The sequence below is a fragment of the Carassius carassius genome, chromosome 30 (genome assembly GCF_963082965.1).
Source record: "Carassius carassius chromosome 30, fCarCar2.1, whole genome shotgun sequence".
Classification (NCBI taxonomy): Eukaryota; Metazoa; Chordata; class Actinopteri; order Cypriniformes; family Cyprinidae; genus Carassius; species Carassius carassius.
Genome location: NC_081784.1, coordinates 31169090 through 31183750, shown reverse-complemented (window position 1 = coordinate 31183750; position 14661 = coordinate 31169090). Strand labels below are relative to the sequence as shown.

The 14661-nt window shown below is 39.7% G+C and overlaps 1 protein-coding gene across 1 annotated transcript; it reads right to left on the bottom strand.

Annotated features, from left to right (window-relative positions):
• Nucleotides 1-10893: 10893 nt before the first annotated feature.
• Nucleotides 10894-14331, bottom strand: LOC132111058 (serine protease 30-like). Its single transcript, XM_059518226.1, has 4 exons — nt 14102-14331; nt 12164-12432; nt 11922-12064; nt 10894-11430 (listed from the first exon to the last, which is right to left on the bottom strand). The coding sequence occupies exons 1-4, from the start codon at nt 14329-14331 to the stop codon at nt 10894-10896; spliced, it is 1179 nt and encodes a 392-aa protein (XP_059374209.1).
• Nucleotides 14332-14661: the final 330 nt, after the last annotated feature.

Below are 14661 nucleotides of genomic sequence, written 5' to 3'. Positions count from 1 at the left end.
GTTGTACCAGTAATCACACAGACACCAGAAAAACAAAATAATTTCACTTAAAACAATTAGGCTATAGCTTATATTTCTTTAGTAGCCTACATTGTAGTAGCCTACCACTGGCCTAATATTAAAAACAGGTAGAATGTTTTCATCAATTAAGAACTGAACAATTAAAAACGTTACTTTGTTTAATTATTTTAACATACATTTAAATCTATCTTTGCGGCCTCCGATTTTAGATAGGTGTTGGGGGGGGGGCTCTTAATGGGTGTGTTTTTTTTTCTTTTTTATTCAATGCTTTGAACATTAGCACAGAAAGGCATACATTACTGGTAGATTTACAAATACTGACTGAGATTACACTCAATTTTCATTCACACTCTGTACACCATAAAACAAAATACATGTAAAATAAATAAATAAACAACACTGAAGAAAAAATAAAATAAAGATAAAGATAAAGAAAAAGTAGGGGAGTAACAGATTTTCACATTAAGAAACCAAAGTCCTCTAATGAAGAATACAAAAATCTTGCTTTGGGACTTTCCTTCCTTTTAACGTCTCCAAATACATCACAAATTCCTCTTTAAACGCCACTAAACGTGGGGGAGTATTGAAAAACATACATTTATGACTAAAATTTAATGCCAGAAGTTAATATTGACAAAATAAAAGACATATTAAATGATTTAAGCTACTAAAGTAAGTTTGAGTGGCTTATTAAAATAAAATAAAACAACAAGGAGTTTTGTTTAGACGAAAAAAAATAAAAATCGCATAGGCTAATCTAGTTTTAAAGTAACTCATATACACAGATGGATCTAACGATCCTGAAACAGGACACATATGTTCAGGCTCAAGGTTCAGGTATAGAATAGCAAGAGCATCTAATCATCTGTCAGTTTATACTACAGAAATGATTGCCATATTTTTGGCTCTTCAATGGGCTGAAGACATTAATATACCTGAAGTAGTCATATGTTCAGCGTCTCTCCAGTTTTTGCAATTTTGCAGTATTATTCCTGCTCATCTCGGGTCTGTTCATACTGAACAGCTTTGCTTTAACATCATACACCCGACAGGAGCTTTTGGATATCGGTGATTACTTTTCCAACATTTTTATCACCAATCTTCGACTCATCTCTGAGATCGCTAGAACACCCGAGGCTACGCACTCTACCCGGCCGGGCGGAACTGCTCGCAGGCGGCGTCGAGATCATAAACAAAAGCAGGGGAGGCGCGGAGGTCTAAGAGTCAAGCTAAAGCTAACACCGCTCCGGCTCTCTTTACCCAGCATTTTCCTCGGTAATGTGCGGTCACTGGTGAACAAAAAGGATGAGTTTCAAATTCGCATCACCCACAGTAAGATACCTTTGGACTGCAATGTCATGGTTTTCACAGAAACATGGCTACACAGCGACGTACCCAATAATGCTATTGAGCTAGCCGGACGCTACACGTTCCGGGCAGATAGAATGGCAGATGACTCCGGCAAGACAAGAGGTGGTGGATTGTGCATTTGTGTCAACAAAGCTTGGTGTACGAACACTGTCATTGTTGGGAGTCACTGCTCAGCTAACCTAGAGTTTCTCATGGTTAAGTGTAGACCTTTTTATCTGCCGCGGGAGTTCACTTCCACCATAATAACTGCAGTCTATATTCCACCGGATGCTAATGCCAAGCTTGCTTTGAACGAACTTCATGCAGCCATTAGTAAACAACAGACTGCTCACCCGGAGGCTGCTTTTATTGTCGCTGGTGATTTTAATCACTGCAAATTAAAGACAGTGCTCCCCAAATTTCACCAGCATGTTTCCTGCCACACCAAAGGAGACAAAACTTTGGATCATGTATACACAAACATTAATGGAGCTTACATCGCGACCCCCCTCCCCCACCTCGGACAGTCTGATCACCTTTCTTTGTATCTCACCCCTAAGTATTCACCCCTCAACCGTGTGAAGCCATCAGTGAGGACCATCAAAGTGTGGCCAACTGGAGCAGACTCTTTACTTCAGGACAGGTTTCAACACGCTGACTGAAGTATGTTTGCTTCTCAGGCTGCCTGTGGCTCTCACACGGACATTGATATCTATACCTCCTCTGTACTGGATCACATCAACACCACCATTGACAGTGTTATGACAGAGAAACAGATCACAACATACCCTAATCAGAAGCCATGGATGAACAAGGAGGTGCGACTTCTGCTGAAAGCCCACAACACTGCCTTCCGGTCAGATGACACTCAGGCCTACAGTAAATCCAGGGCTAACCTGAAAAGGGGCATCAAAAAGGCCAAGTACTGCTACAAGCTGAAGGTAGAGGAACACTTTTCCAACTCTGACCCCCGACGCATGTGGCAGGGCATCCAGATCATCAGTGAGTACAAGTCCACTCCAACGGTCACGCACGTCTCCTTCCTTAACGAGCTAAATGACTTCTATGCTCACTTCAACAGCGACAGCAAGGAGATGGCCACCAAAATTACACACTCAGCAGACCACCAACCTCTCAAACTCACCTCCACAGATGTCCACACTGCATTGAGCCGGATCAACGCACGCAAGGTTGCTGGCCCGGATGGCATTCCTGGACGTTTGCTTAGGGCATGTGCTGAGCAGCTTGCAGGGGTCTTCACAGACATTTTCAACTTGTCCCTCACCCAAGCAACTGTGCCAACATGTTTTAAGTCCACATCCATTGTGCCAGTACCGAAACACTCCTCCCCAATTTGCCTGAATGACTATCGCCCCGTAGCACTCACACACATCATTATGAAGTGCTTCGAGCGACTGGTCCTAGCACACCTCAAAGACTGCCTCCCACCCACACTGGACCCACACCAATTTGCCTACCGCAGAAATAGGAGCACAGAGGATGCAGTATGCACAGTGCTGCACTCTGCACTCACACACCTGGACCATAACAGCACGTATGTTAGGATGTTGTTTGTTGACTTCAGTTCAGCATTTAACACCGTCATTCCCTCCGAGCTGACCACAAAACTTGGAGACCTTGGCATTAACACCTCTCTCTGCAACTGGATTATGGACTTTCTGACCAACAGGCCTCAGCATGTTCGGTCAGGCCACACCCACTCCACCACCATCACACTTAACACTGGCGTACCACAGGGCTGTGTGCTGAGCCCATTCCTCTACTCCCTTTACACCCACGACTGCAAGCCTGTGCATGGATCCAACTCCATCATTAAGTTTGCAGACGACACCACAGTGATTTGCCTCATCACAAACATCGATGAGACTGCCTACAGGGAAAAGGTACAGCACCTGGCCACATGGTGCGCTGACAATAACCTGCTCCTTAACACCAGTAAGAGTGAGCTCATTGTGGACTTCAGGAAGAAGAAAGGGAGCACGCATGACCCGATCCACATTAACGGGATGGTTGTTGAATGTGTCTCCAGCTTCAAGTTCCTGGGAACCACCATCTCGGAGGAACTGTCCTGGGTCACAAACCCCTCCAGCCTGGTCAAGAAGGCTCACCAGTGCCTCTTCTTCCTCGGGACACTGAAGAAGAACCAGCTGTCTTCATCCATCCTGGTGAACTTCTACCAGTGTGCGATTGAGAGCATCCTGACCAGTTGCATCACAGTCTGGTATGGGAACTGCTCAGTGGCTGACCGCAAGGCACTGCAGAGGGTGGTGAAAACTGCCCAACGCATCACAGGGACACCATTTCTTACTCTTGAGGACATCCAGAGGAAACGTTGTCTACGACGAACTCGCAGCATTCTCAAGGACTCTTCTCACCCTGTCCATGGACTGTTTAACCTCCTGCCTTCGAGGGGCGCTTCAGGAGCCTTCGGACAAGGACCACAAGATTCAGGAACAGGTTTTTCCCTACAGCTGTCTCCTTGCTGAACTCTGCCCTCTGACACCCCCAACACCCCCCACACCACACACACAGACTCCTCCCCCTCTTCATCACTACATCTGACTGATTTATTTATTTACAACAAGCAAAAAAAAAAACAGTAACTTGTTATTACTTGCACTACTGTCTGTTCATTCAGGAACACTGAATAATCCATTTGAACACTAAAATATTTTCTGTGCACTTTACTGTCCATTGCAATAGTGTAATTATGTTCATATGTTCATAGTCCTGCCTATAGTGTACATACACTTTTACATAATCCATCTGTATAGTATGTTCATAGTAAACCTATCTGTATATCATGCTGATATTATTTAAAATCTGTAAATTATGTCCATAATACTTATCTGTATATTTATTGTACATATTGTAGACCTTGTATATTCTGTACTTACTGCTTTTTGCACTTCTGGTTAGATGCTAACTGCATTTTGTTGCCTTGTACCTTACATGTGCAGTGACAATAAAGTTGAATCTAATCTAATCTAATCTAATTCAGACTCATTTTCAGCACCATTAAGTTTAAAGAGTGGCAAATCTTCAACTAGACAACTCATTTTGTCAGACATTTTACAGAGTTTGTCCAGAATACAGACAAAAAAAATATGTATTTTGTATGGACACCTGCACATGTAGGAATAGAATGTAATGGATAGTGGATCAGATAAAAACATTAAAACGTCCAGACATAGAGTTTAATGCTCCAATGAGTAAATTGAAATAAAAGGGGTAATTAAAGAAAACGTTTTTTTACAGTGTGGCTAATGCTAAATGTAAATTCGGTAAGATTGCTATTCACGCCGGCTCTACTAATGTCTGACTTTGCCACTCTTCTCTCTAGAAATATGGCAAATAGTCTTAGAGTTTATACTTGACTAACTGGGGCCCAGGTCAGGAAGCAGACAGACTGGCTAAACCGACCGTCTGCTAGCTGCCTCCCGTCACAGAGGTCAGTTAATTCTCAGCACATAGAGACTCTTTCACCTAGATATCACACTATAGAGACTGTGTCTGTTCCCCGAACTAGAAAAAACAAAAAACGTCCAAACCAAGTTAAGATTAACAATTTAATTGAGGTTCAACAAATAAAAAACAGATGCAATACGTATAAACAAATGATAAAGCTTGGCTTATTGAATATCAGATCCCTTTCTACGAAAAACACTTTTTATAAATAATATGATCACTGATCATAATATAGATGTACTCTGTTTGACAGAAACCTGGCTAAAACCTGATGATTACATTATTTTAAATGAGTCCACCCCCCAAGATTACTGTTATAAACATGAACCGCGTCCAAAAGGCAAAGGGGGAGGTGTTGCTTCAATTTATAACAACGTTTTCAGGATTTCTCAGAGGGCAGGCTTCAAATATAACTCGTTTGAAGTAATGGTGCTTCATATAACATTATCCAGAGAAACAAATGTTAATGATAAATCCCCTGTTATGTTTGTACTGGCTACTGTATACAGGCCACCAGGGCACCATACAGACTTTATTAAAGAGTTTGCTGATTTTACTTCCGAGTTAGTTCTGGCTGGAGATAAAGTTTTAATAGTTGGTGATTTTAATATCCATGTTGATAATGAAAAAGATGCATTGGGATCAGCATTTATAGACATTCTGAACTCTATTGGTGTTAGACAACACGTTTCAGGACCTACTCATTGTCGAAATCATACTCTAGATTTAATACTGTCACATGGAATTGATGTTGATGGTGTTGAAATTATGCAGCCAAGCGATGATATCTCAGATCATTATTAAGTCCATATAGCCAAAATTGTAAATTCTACTTCTTGTTACAAGTATGGTAGAACCATCACTTCTAACACAAAAGAAGTCACTTGTCACTTTAATCAGACAGGGATTTTTTTTGCACTAAAATCTTTTATCTGCACTGTTGTTCACTTCATTGATTTGCCCTATATCTGTCATTTGCCTTGCGCTGCTTTATTTAACTTTATTTTTTATTTTATTAAATGCCTTTTTTTACATTCCCTTATTGTATAGTTGTATCTACATTTTATATTTGATCTAGATTTTTTTAGGCTTTAATGTTAATGTTATCTGTATGCACCGGGGTCTGAGAGTAACGCAATTTCGATTCTCTGTATGTATGTACTGTACATGTGGAACTTGACAACAAAGCAGACTTGAACTTGAACAAAAGACTGCTTTTTAAGTTATCTTCCTGATGTATCCGAATTCCTTAGCATATCCAAAAACCTCAGAACAACTTGATGATGTAACAGAAACTATGGACTCTCTCTTTTCTAGCATTTTAAATACAGTTGCTCCTTTACACTTTAGGAAGATAGTGAAAGGTCCGTCTAAAGTTCTTCAAACAATACGTACATGGAGGACACTGAATGCTAGTTTTTCTTTTTATAAATTTTTTCCCAAGCCAATGTAGTGCAGAGTGCTCACAGGTGCAAAACATAGAAAACGTTCCATAGGGAAAAATCCAACTTCAAAATACCAAAAAAATAAAATAACAAAACATCCAACCTTGGTTCAGGTATAACAATGTTTCAATCAGAGTACTTCTCAATAGCTACTGCACCCCAGTCAAAGACTCCCTGACTGCTTCATTACATGAGAATTTATACACATGGGTTCAACAATTTCTCAGAACCGAAAGATCTCATGAAAATAATATCAATTCCATGAGTAAAATATAAATAAAAATCAATTTACTTATAAAATTACAAAACATACCAATTAGAAAAATTAACAGTATGAATAGTCTATATAAAAAACTGGATGAGGAGTAATTTCTTACTGCTAAATTCTGAAAAACAGGTGTTAATTATAGGACCTAAAAACTCTGCATGTAATAACCTGGAACTGTCACGATCGTCATCTGGAGTGCCCATGAACTTCAGCAGGGCCCTCCATCAGGACTCATTCATAACTCCATTTCCCATAATCCCGTTCTTAGGACTAATCACAACCAGGTGTTCCCCATTAACACTCCTATACATAAACTGTGTTTGGACTCTCAATCATTGCGAAGTCTTGTTTAAGGCGGGCATACACAGTGCGAATTCGGATGGGCGGAAGATCGTATGTCCACGCACACGGCACGAGTGAGTTTATCTGAAAATCGTACGGACGAGATGATATACGACACGATTTTACAACCTGCGAATTCCAGAAGCAATCGCACGAAGTTGATAGACGCGTTCGACTTGAAGCACCGCTGCACGCACAGAATGTATGACATTAAAGTACCGCGAGAGCGCTAAGAAAGCACACATATCCAATGCATTCGAATCGCTCTCGCGGTACTTCAATGTCATACAGGTGATCATTCTGTGCAGCGCTGCTTCAAGTCGAACGCGCCTAATATAACTGCTCTCCCTCTCCCATAACTGCTTATAAAATATTGATACAAGCCGTGACAGTTTCCTACACGTACATGTTATTTTTCAGCAATAGGAAACAGGGACGTTTGGTCACCCTGTGTGTGTGTGTGTGTTCTTGTAGGTTTATAAATATCTGAAATAGGTATTACAATGTAAACATGGTTTGTGAGGACAATTCATGTGCCCTCGTAAACCAAATGGCTTTAAAAAAAAATACTATACGGTGTTTAATAGAAATTTTAAACATGCATTTTCCGTAATGGATAGAGGTAGTGTATGGGGATATACAGTATAGAATACCGTTACGTCTATGGAGAGTCCATGTAAACTACATAATGCGTGTGTGAGAGAGAGAGAGAGAGAGAGAGAGAGAGCGAGAACTAAAAAGCATGGTACACGTTGCTAGAAACATCATACAGCGCTCGCTGTTCCTGTCAGACTTCAGCGAGTTTATCCTCCTGGTCAATAGTCCACATTCGCTGTGGCGCTGACCTGTTCGTGTTTCTTCTTCTGTGGTTTTCCTAGTTCGTGATTGGTCAACTTCAGATAAATCAACAAATCGGCTCGTTCAACCGCACACATGTCACGAATTCAAACCGATAGCTCACGAACTTTTTAGACCTGTTTAAAAATGATCGGGAGGTCGGGAAGTGCTCGTAAGCCACTCTGCTCGGCTCGTAATTCATCGCAAATGATACGAGCCGCGAACATACGAGCATACGCGATTTCCACACGATTGAAAAAAATCGCATGCGAACTCATACGACAGCAAAAATCGCATCGTGTACGCCCGCCTTTAGTCTGTCTGACATTTCTGAGCGGTTTTCCTAGTGTTTGTTCTTCCCGTGTATTATCTTGGATTGTTTAAACCGACTCTGATTCTCTGATATCCCTAACATACCTGATGCCTGTATGACCATTCTCTTAATAAAATTTTGCACATGGATCCGAACGTTTCTGGCTCATCATTACAAGAACACTGTCTAAGATTTGATGGTTGCTCTGTCAATTCTTCATCATCAGTTAGGAACCTAGGTGTGCTATTTGATTGCAATCTTTCCTTAGAAAGCCACGTTTCTAGCATTTGTAAAACTGCATTTTTCCATCTCAAAAATATATCTAAATTACGGCCTATGCTCTCAATGTCAAATGCAGAAATGTTAATCCATGCATTTATGACCTCAAGGTTAGATTATTGTAATGCTTTATTGGGTGGTTGTTCTGCACGCTTAGTAAACAAACTACAGCTAGTCCAAAATGCAGCAGCAAGAGTTCTTACTAGAACCAGGAAGTATGACCATATTAGCCCGGTCCTGTCAACACTGCACTGGCTCCCTATCAAGCATTGTATAGATTTTAAAATATTGCTTATTACTTATAAAGCCCGGAATGGTTTAGCACCTCAGTATTTGAATGAGCTCCTTTTACATTATAATCCGCTACGTTCTCAAAACTCAGGCAATTTGATAATACCTAGAATATCAAAATCAACTGCAGGCGGCAGATCCTTTTCCTATTTGCCGCCTAAACTCTGGAATAACCTACCTAACATTGTTCGGGAGGCAGACACACTCTTGCAGTTTAAATCTAGATTAAAGACCCATCTCTTTAACCTGGCATACACATAACATACTAATATGCTTTTAATATCCAAATCCGTTAAAAGGATTTTTAGGCTGCATTAATTAGGTAAACCGGAACCGGGAACACTTCCCATAACACCCGATGTACTTGCTACATCATTAGAAGAATGGCATCTACGCTAATATTTGTCTGTTTCTCTCTTGTTCCGAGGTCACCGTGGCCACCAGATCCAGTCTGTGTCCAGATCAGAGGGTCACTGCAGTCACCCGGATCCAGTACGTATCCAGACCAGATGCTGGATCAGCACCTAGAAAGGACCTCTACATCCCTGAAAGACAGCGGAGACCAGGACAACTAGAGCCCCAGATACAGATCCCCTGTAAAGACCTTGTCTCAGAGGAGCACCAGGACAAGACCACAGGAAACAGTTGATTCTTCTGCACAATCTGACTTTGCAGCAGCCTGGAATTGAACTACTGGTTTCGTCTGGTCAGAGGAGAACTGGCCCCCCAACTGAGCCTGGTTTCTCCCAAGGTTTTTTTCTCCATTCTGTCACCGATGGAGTTTCGGTTCCTTGCTGCTGTTGCCTAGTTGGGGACAATTAATTACCAACATTTTGTTGCCTCGATTGCACAGATGCTATTTAAACTGAAATGAGCTGGAAGATGACATCACTGAATTAAATGATGAACGGCCTTTTTGTATTATTGACACTATTTCCCTATTTAATGCTGTTCAGTTGCTTTGTTACGGTCTATAAATTTTCTTTAAATAAAGGTGACTAAGACTGGACTTTTTCAAGATTTTGGACAAGCTTTGTTAGATTGTCAGAAACTTGCTCAGAAAGAGAAGTGTGGGAGCCTTGAATTGTGCACAGACCATTTTGTAAATTTTAAATTTTTGTATTGAAATGAACAATCCTATCAGATTTTATCTGTTGAATGGCGTATCATATTGATTGAAGAAAGACTTCGGGTTTGTCCATTTTGAGATGGAGATGGCACATATAACGTTAAAAATGTGCTCTGATAAAGTATGGAAACAGCAATGATGAAAAGTCCAAACTTATAAACTCTAATTTTAAGATAATCGAATGAAGTAGTGAATATTAAGGCCCGTTTAAGCAGAATGAATATGAGAAACCTAGCATAGACATGTAGGCACTCAGGCAATAGCAGCCATCATGGACACGTTCGTTTTCACATGTGCTAAGCCTTCCTCTTGTGGATTTACCTTCTGTGGGAATTATTAAAGATTTTACCCATCTTTGTGAGTGTTTTGAATGCACATGAGTGTAACAAAACAGTTATATATATTATATATACATATTTTTTTTTACATGTATTTGTGTACACTATAGTTCAAAAGATGTCAGGAATATTTTAATTTAGTTTTTTTTAGACATTAATATGTTTAAGCAATGATGCATTAAATTAACCAACAGTTACAGTAAAGACTTTTATAATGTTTCCAAAGATTTTTGAAGTTTCAAGCCACTTTTAAAACCATTTTGAACCTTGTATTCAAAGAATCTTGAGAAAATGTTTTAGGCTTTCTACAAAAATATTAAGACTGTATGAAGAGAGCAGGAAAGACAGAGACAAAACATTCTTCAACTCAGTTCTTTTGTGTTTATTCTGTTTAGACCGTGTGACTACAACAAATAATTAACAATTATTAAAGATTTAATTACAATTTATTTTCCCTGATTACATCACAGAGCTCCAGAGCCTATATGGGTTATGCATATTGGATATCAGACGTATAATCATATAAATAATCAATATCACTTAAACAAAATCAATTTCAGTCCATCTTCACTATTTATGCAAATGTACTAAATCACAGAGGACAGAAGCATGATGAACTAAATGTCATTACTGTTTGCTCTTGTAATGTCATCAAGAGAGCCGTTCAGGAATAGTTCATTTATAGATAAAGATAAAGAATAAATTACAAAAATTGAACGTCTCTTTTCATCTTTTTATTAGAGCATGTACAGCAGAACTCTTCACCCTCTGAATAACTGTTCAAACAGTCTTTAGGAAGAGAGAAAGAGGGAGAAGGTGAATGGAATGAACGAGACTGTGAGAGAAAGGGGGAATAAGAGGAGGTTGGGTGCACTTCCGAAGTGTGAGTTGGATGTTGCATTTGTAGTTATATTTGGAGTTGTAGGTGGAGTTGAAGTTATATTTGGAGTTGTAGGTGGAGTTGAAGTTATATTTGGAGTTGTAGGTGGAGTTGAAGTTATATTTGGAGTTGTAGGTGGAGTTGAAGTTATATTTGGAGTTGTAGGTGGAGTTGAAGTTATATTTGGAGTTGTAGGTGGAGTTGAAGTTATATTTGGAGTTGTAGGTGGAGTTGAAGTTATATTTGGAGTTGTAGGTGGAGTTGGAGTTAAAACAAATCCAGGTGGGTTGCTGCCCATGTAAGACTTAATCCAGTCCTCATACTGAGAAACTCTGGCAAATACACTGGGAAATTTGGGATCATCACATTTTTCTCCAGTAAAACTTGAAATGCCAGACTGAATCCACAGAGGACTGTTCCTGCTGACCATTGGACCTCCAGAGTCTTCCTATATTGACAGACATTCAGCATTTATATTTCTCAATAACCATTACAGACTCAAGTATGCAATAGTGTAGCCCAGTGATAAAGTTCGAAGCCTGTGTGTCCACCAAAGTGGGCAAGTGTACTCTTCTCAACTGTTTGCAGTGGGAGCACTGAGCATTTTTATGCTTCTCTCAAATGGGTGCTTCCTCATTTCAACAGAGCATCTTGCTTTTTTATTATTTATCATGGATTTTTTAAATCAAAGCAGCCTTTATCGTTTGGTCTATAAGAGGTCTTTGTACCATTAAAATGTCCAAGGCTCCAATTGACATCATCAGCACAAAATGACAGCGGCCATTTCTGGGACATTTTGTTTTTTTTCCACAGTGGAAGGAAGTGGTGTATGAGTGGAGTATGTCAGTGTAATGTTTGCAAGTGACCAAAAACTGGTTAGTAGTGTTGTGCAAATTGCTTTGAATTAAAAATGGTTCAAATGAATGACTGGTTACTTACCAGACATATACTTTTCCCTCCCTGATTTAAGAATCCAGCACAAATCATATTGCTTGTGATGCTCCCTCCATAAGCATTATCACAGTCACTGTTGCTCACGACTGGTATCATCAACTCCTGCAGAATATCAGAACCCTGGGTGTCTGTGACACAGACCAGAGGACAGATTTTATGGCTTTAAAACCATTTCTAGGCAAACTGTTGAGGTTTACAGCATTGATTGTATAGGGCTGTTCACTCACCTTCAGATTGTAGTTGTCCCCATCCAGTGACCCAGCTCTCTGTCCCTGCAGTAAACACACTAGCAGCTGCCGCCAGACACACTGGCCTGATGTAGTCAGAGAAATCCACAGAGAAGGACAGCTCAATCAGTGCTATGTCGTTGTCATAAGTGGAATCGTTATAGTCAGGATGGCTGATGATTCGACTCGCTGTCCTGTTCGTCTCATGAGGGTTTGAGTCGAATTGGCTCAGACGACCGAAGTACATCTCAATGTCAGACTCATTATAACTGTTATAACTGTAATAGAGAAATCTCACTATTATTAAACATTATTACACACTTTAGATTATTAATACGGTACACTAGTACAAATTCCCAATGTATCTTAAACTGAGTGGTGGGCGAAGCACACAAAGTAAAAGAGTAAATGTACTAATACCCTGATAAAATAGTACTCCAGTAAAAGTACTCCAATTTTACTTATGGAAAAGTACAAAAGTATTGGATTTTTAATGTACTTAAGTATTAAAATTACTGATTAATGAATGTTTATAATTTTAACAATTACATACACATTTTTTATTGAACATGTTTATATTATATAATTCATATAATCACTGCTCTCTGGGGGAGGGGGATTGTCAAAGACTATTAAAACATTCAATGTATTTAAATATCAGTTTACGTTACTGATACTTCATGTGTGCAAACAAGTGAAAACACAAACTATAACAGTATTTAAATGAAGAAAAAGCCAAATGGGTTTGTGGCTTAAATATGATTTTCCTTTACAGTAATCAATCCTAAAATTCGCTCTGACGGGATCATTTGAATCAGTGTGTTGCTTAAGATCAGCTTGTTCACAAATCAATGATTTCTTCAGTTCAAAATAATGTGGAACGACATGTTTTAGGAAGTGTAGAAGAGTAAAAAGTATGGTGCTTCAGAATGTAGTGAAGTAACAGCAGTGCTGGGAAGGTAAATGTTATAGGTTACAGATTAGAAGTTACTCTATTTAAAATGAAACAAGTAGTGTAACTATTTCAATTGCTTTATTAATCTAGCTGATTACTTTGGATTACTTTTCTAAATTTCTCATTTCTGTTAATCATTTTGAAACATGTAAAGCAGGCAGGGTTAACCTTACAGTAATACTCAACACTGATTACTGTCAGACTTTCACAATCCTTCATCACTTCACCTTCATCACAAAACTCTCTCTCTCTCACACACACACACACACACACACACACACATACACACACATACATGATGCGCTAAACTCCACACATGTTTGCTAATTCAATAGCAAACACTTAAACTAATAACACACTTCCAGTATCTGATTCAGAAGCACCAGATTGTCGTAGTGAAGTCAGAATGTCCTCCTCTCCTGGGTTCACGAAACAGTCGTCCATAAAATGTGTTGCTGTTCTGTTGTAAGTAATCTTAAAGATTCCTAAATGCATCTACTTTCAGAAGAACAAATAAAGTGCTTGTTCTTTCTCCTAGATACACTTACATCTCCCTGAAACGACTGCTTCAACACTGTGTTACTGAGACCACGCTGCCTTTCTTTGCGTCAACATTTGGGCGACGATACGCAGATATTTCCACACAGTGATGTAGAGATGTGGGGGTGTGTCTAAACGAGGTGTTTTAGGAGGGCGTGGACGAGTCTTGACTTTGATAAAGAATATCTCTTTGGGTTTGAGACTTCAGTCTTTGTAACTTCACTGAGCTTCTTCATGCACCAAGAGCTTGTAACACTCCAATGAGAAAGAAAAAATACATATGACCCCTTCAACATTTTCATAAGTAACTGTAATTTAATTACACATTTTTCTCAGTGACTGTAATTGATTTAATTGTAACTAGCTGCTCTCCAACACTGAGTAAAAGTACAGATACTTGAAAATGTGCTTAAATACAGTAATAAAGTCCTTAAACTGGATACCTCTGGAAGAAGCAGTGCGCTGCAGATAACACCCAGTCTTTGGTGATGAGAGTCCCGCCACAGATATGACCCACGCCGATCAAATGAATGCTGACCTGCCACGGCCAATCACCTTCTGTCGCATTCTCCCCTCCAACAATCCTGTGACTGAGGGGGGCTCGACCACACACTGAGGAGAGAGACAAGATGAGAGACTTCCTCACACACACCAAGTTCACTTCTGTGCACATCCTTACCTTCTAACTGGCAGAGGAAACCTGTGTGACAGACAAACACAGACACAGTGAGCACACTATCATCCGGACAGAGCTGATCAATGCTTGGTGTGGCTCACAATCACTCGCTCTCTTCTTACATCAGCACAGTCATGATGTGAATAAAGAAACTAACCTAAATCTGGTGTGATTTAGCAGCAGTCTTACATTGGGCGTCCACACTGACACTGTTTCTGCTACACATTACTGATAACTAAGTGATTTGGAGAATGGATGGAACAGGAATATATCTAAACAACTTGATTTGAATTTAGTGAGAATTACAGAATATAAAATAAATGTGTG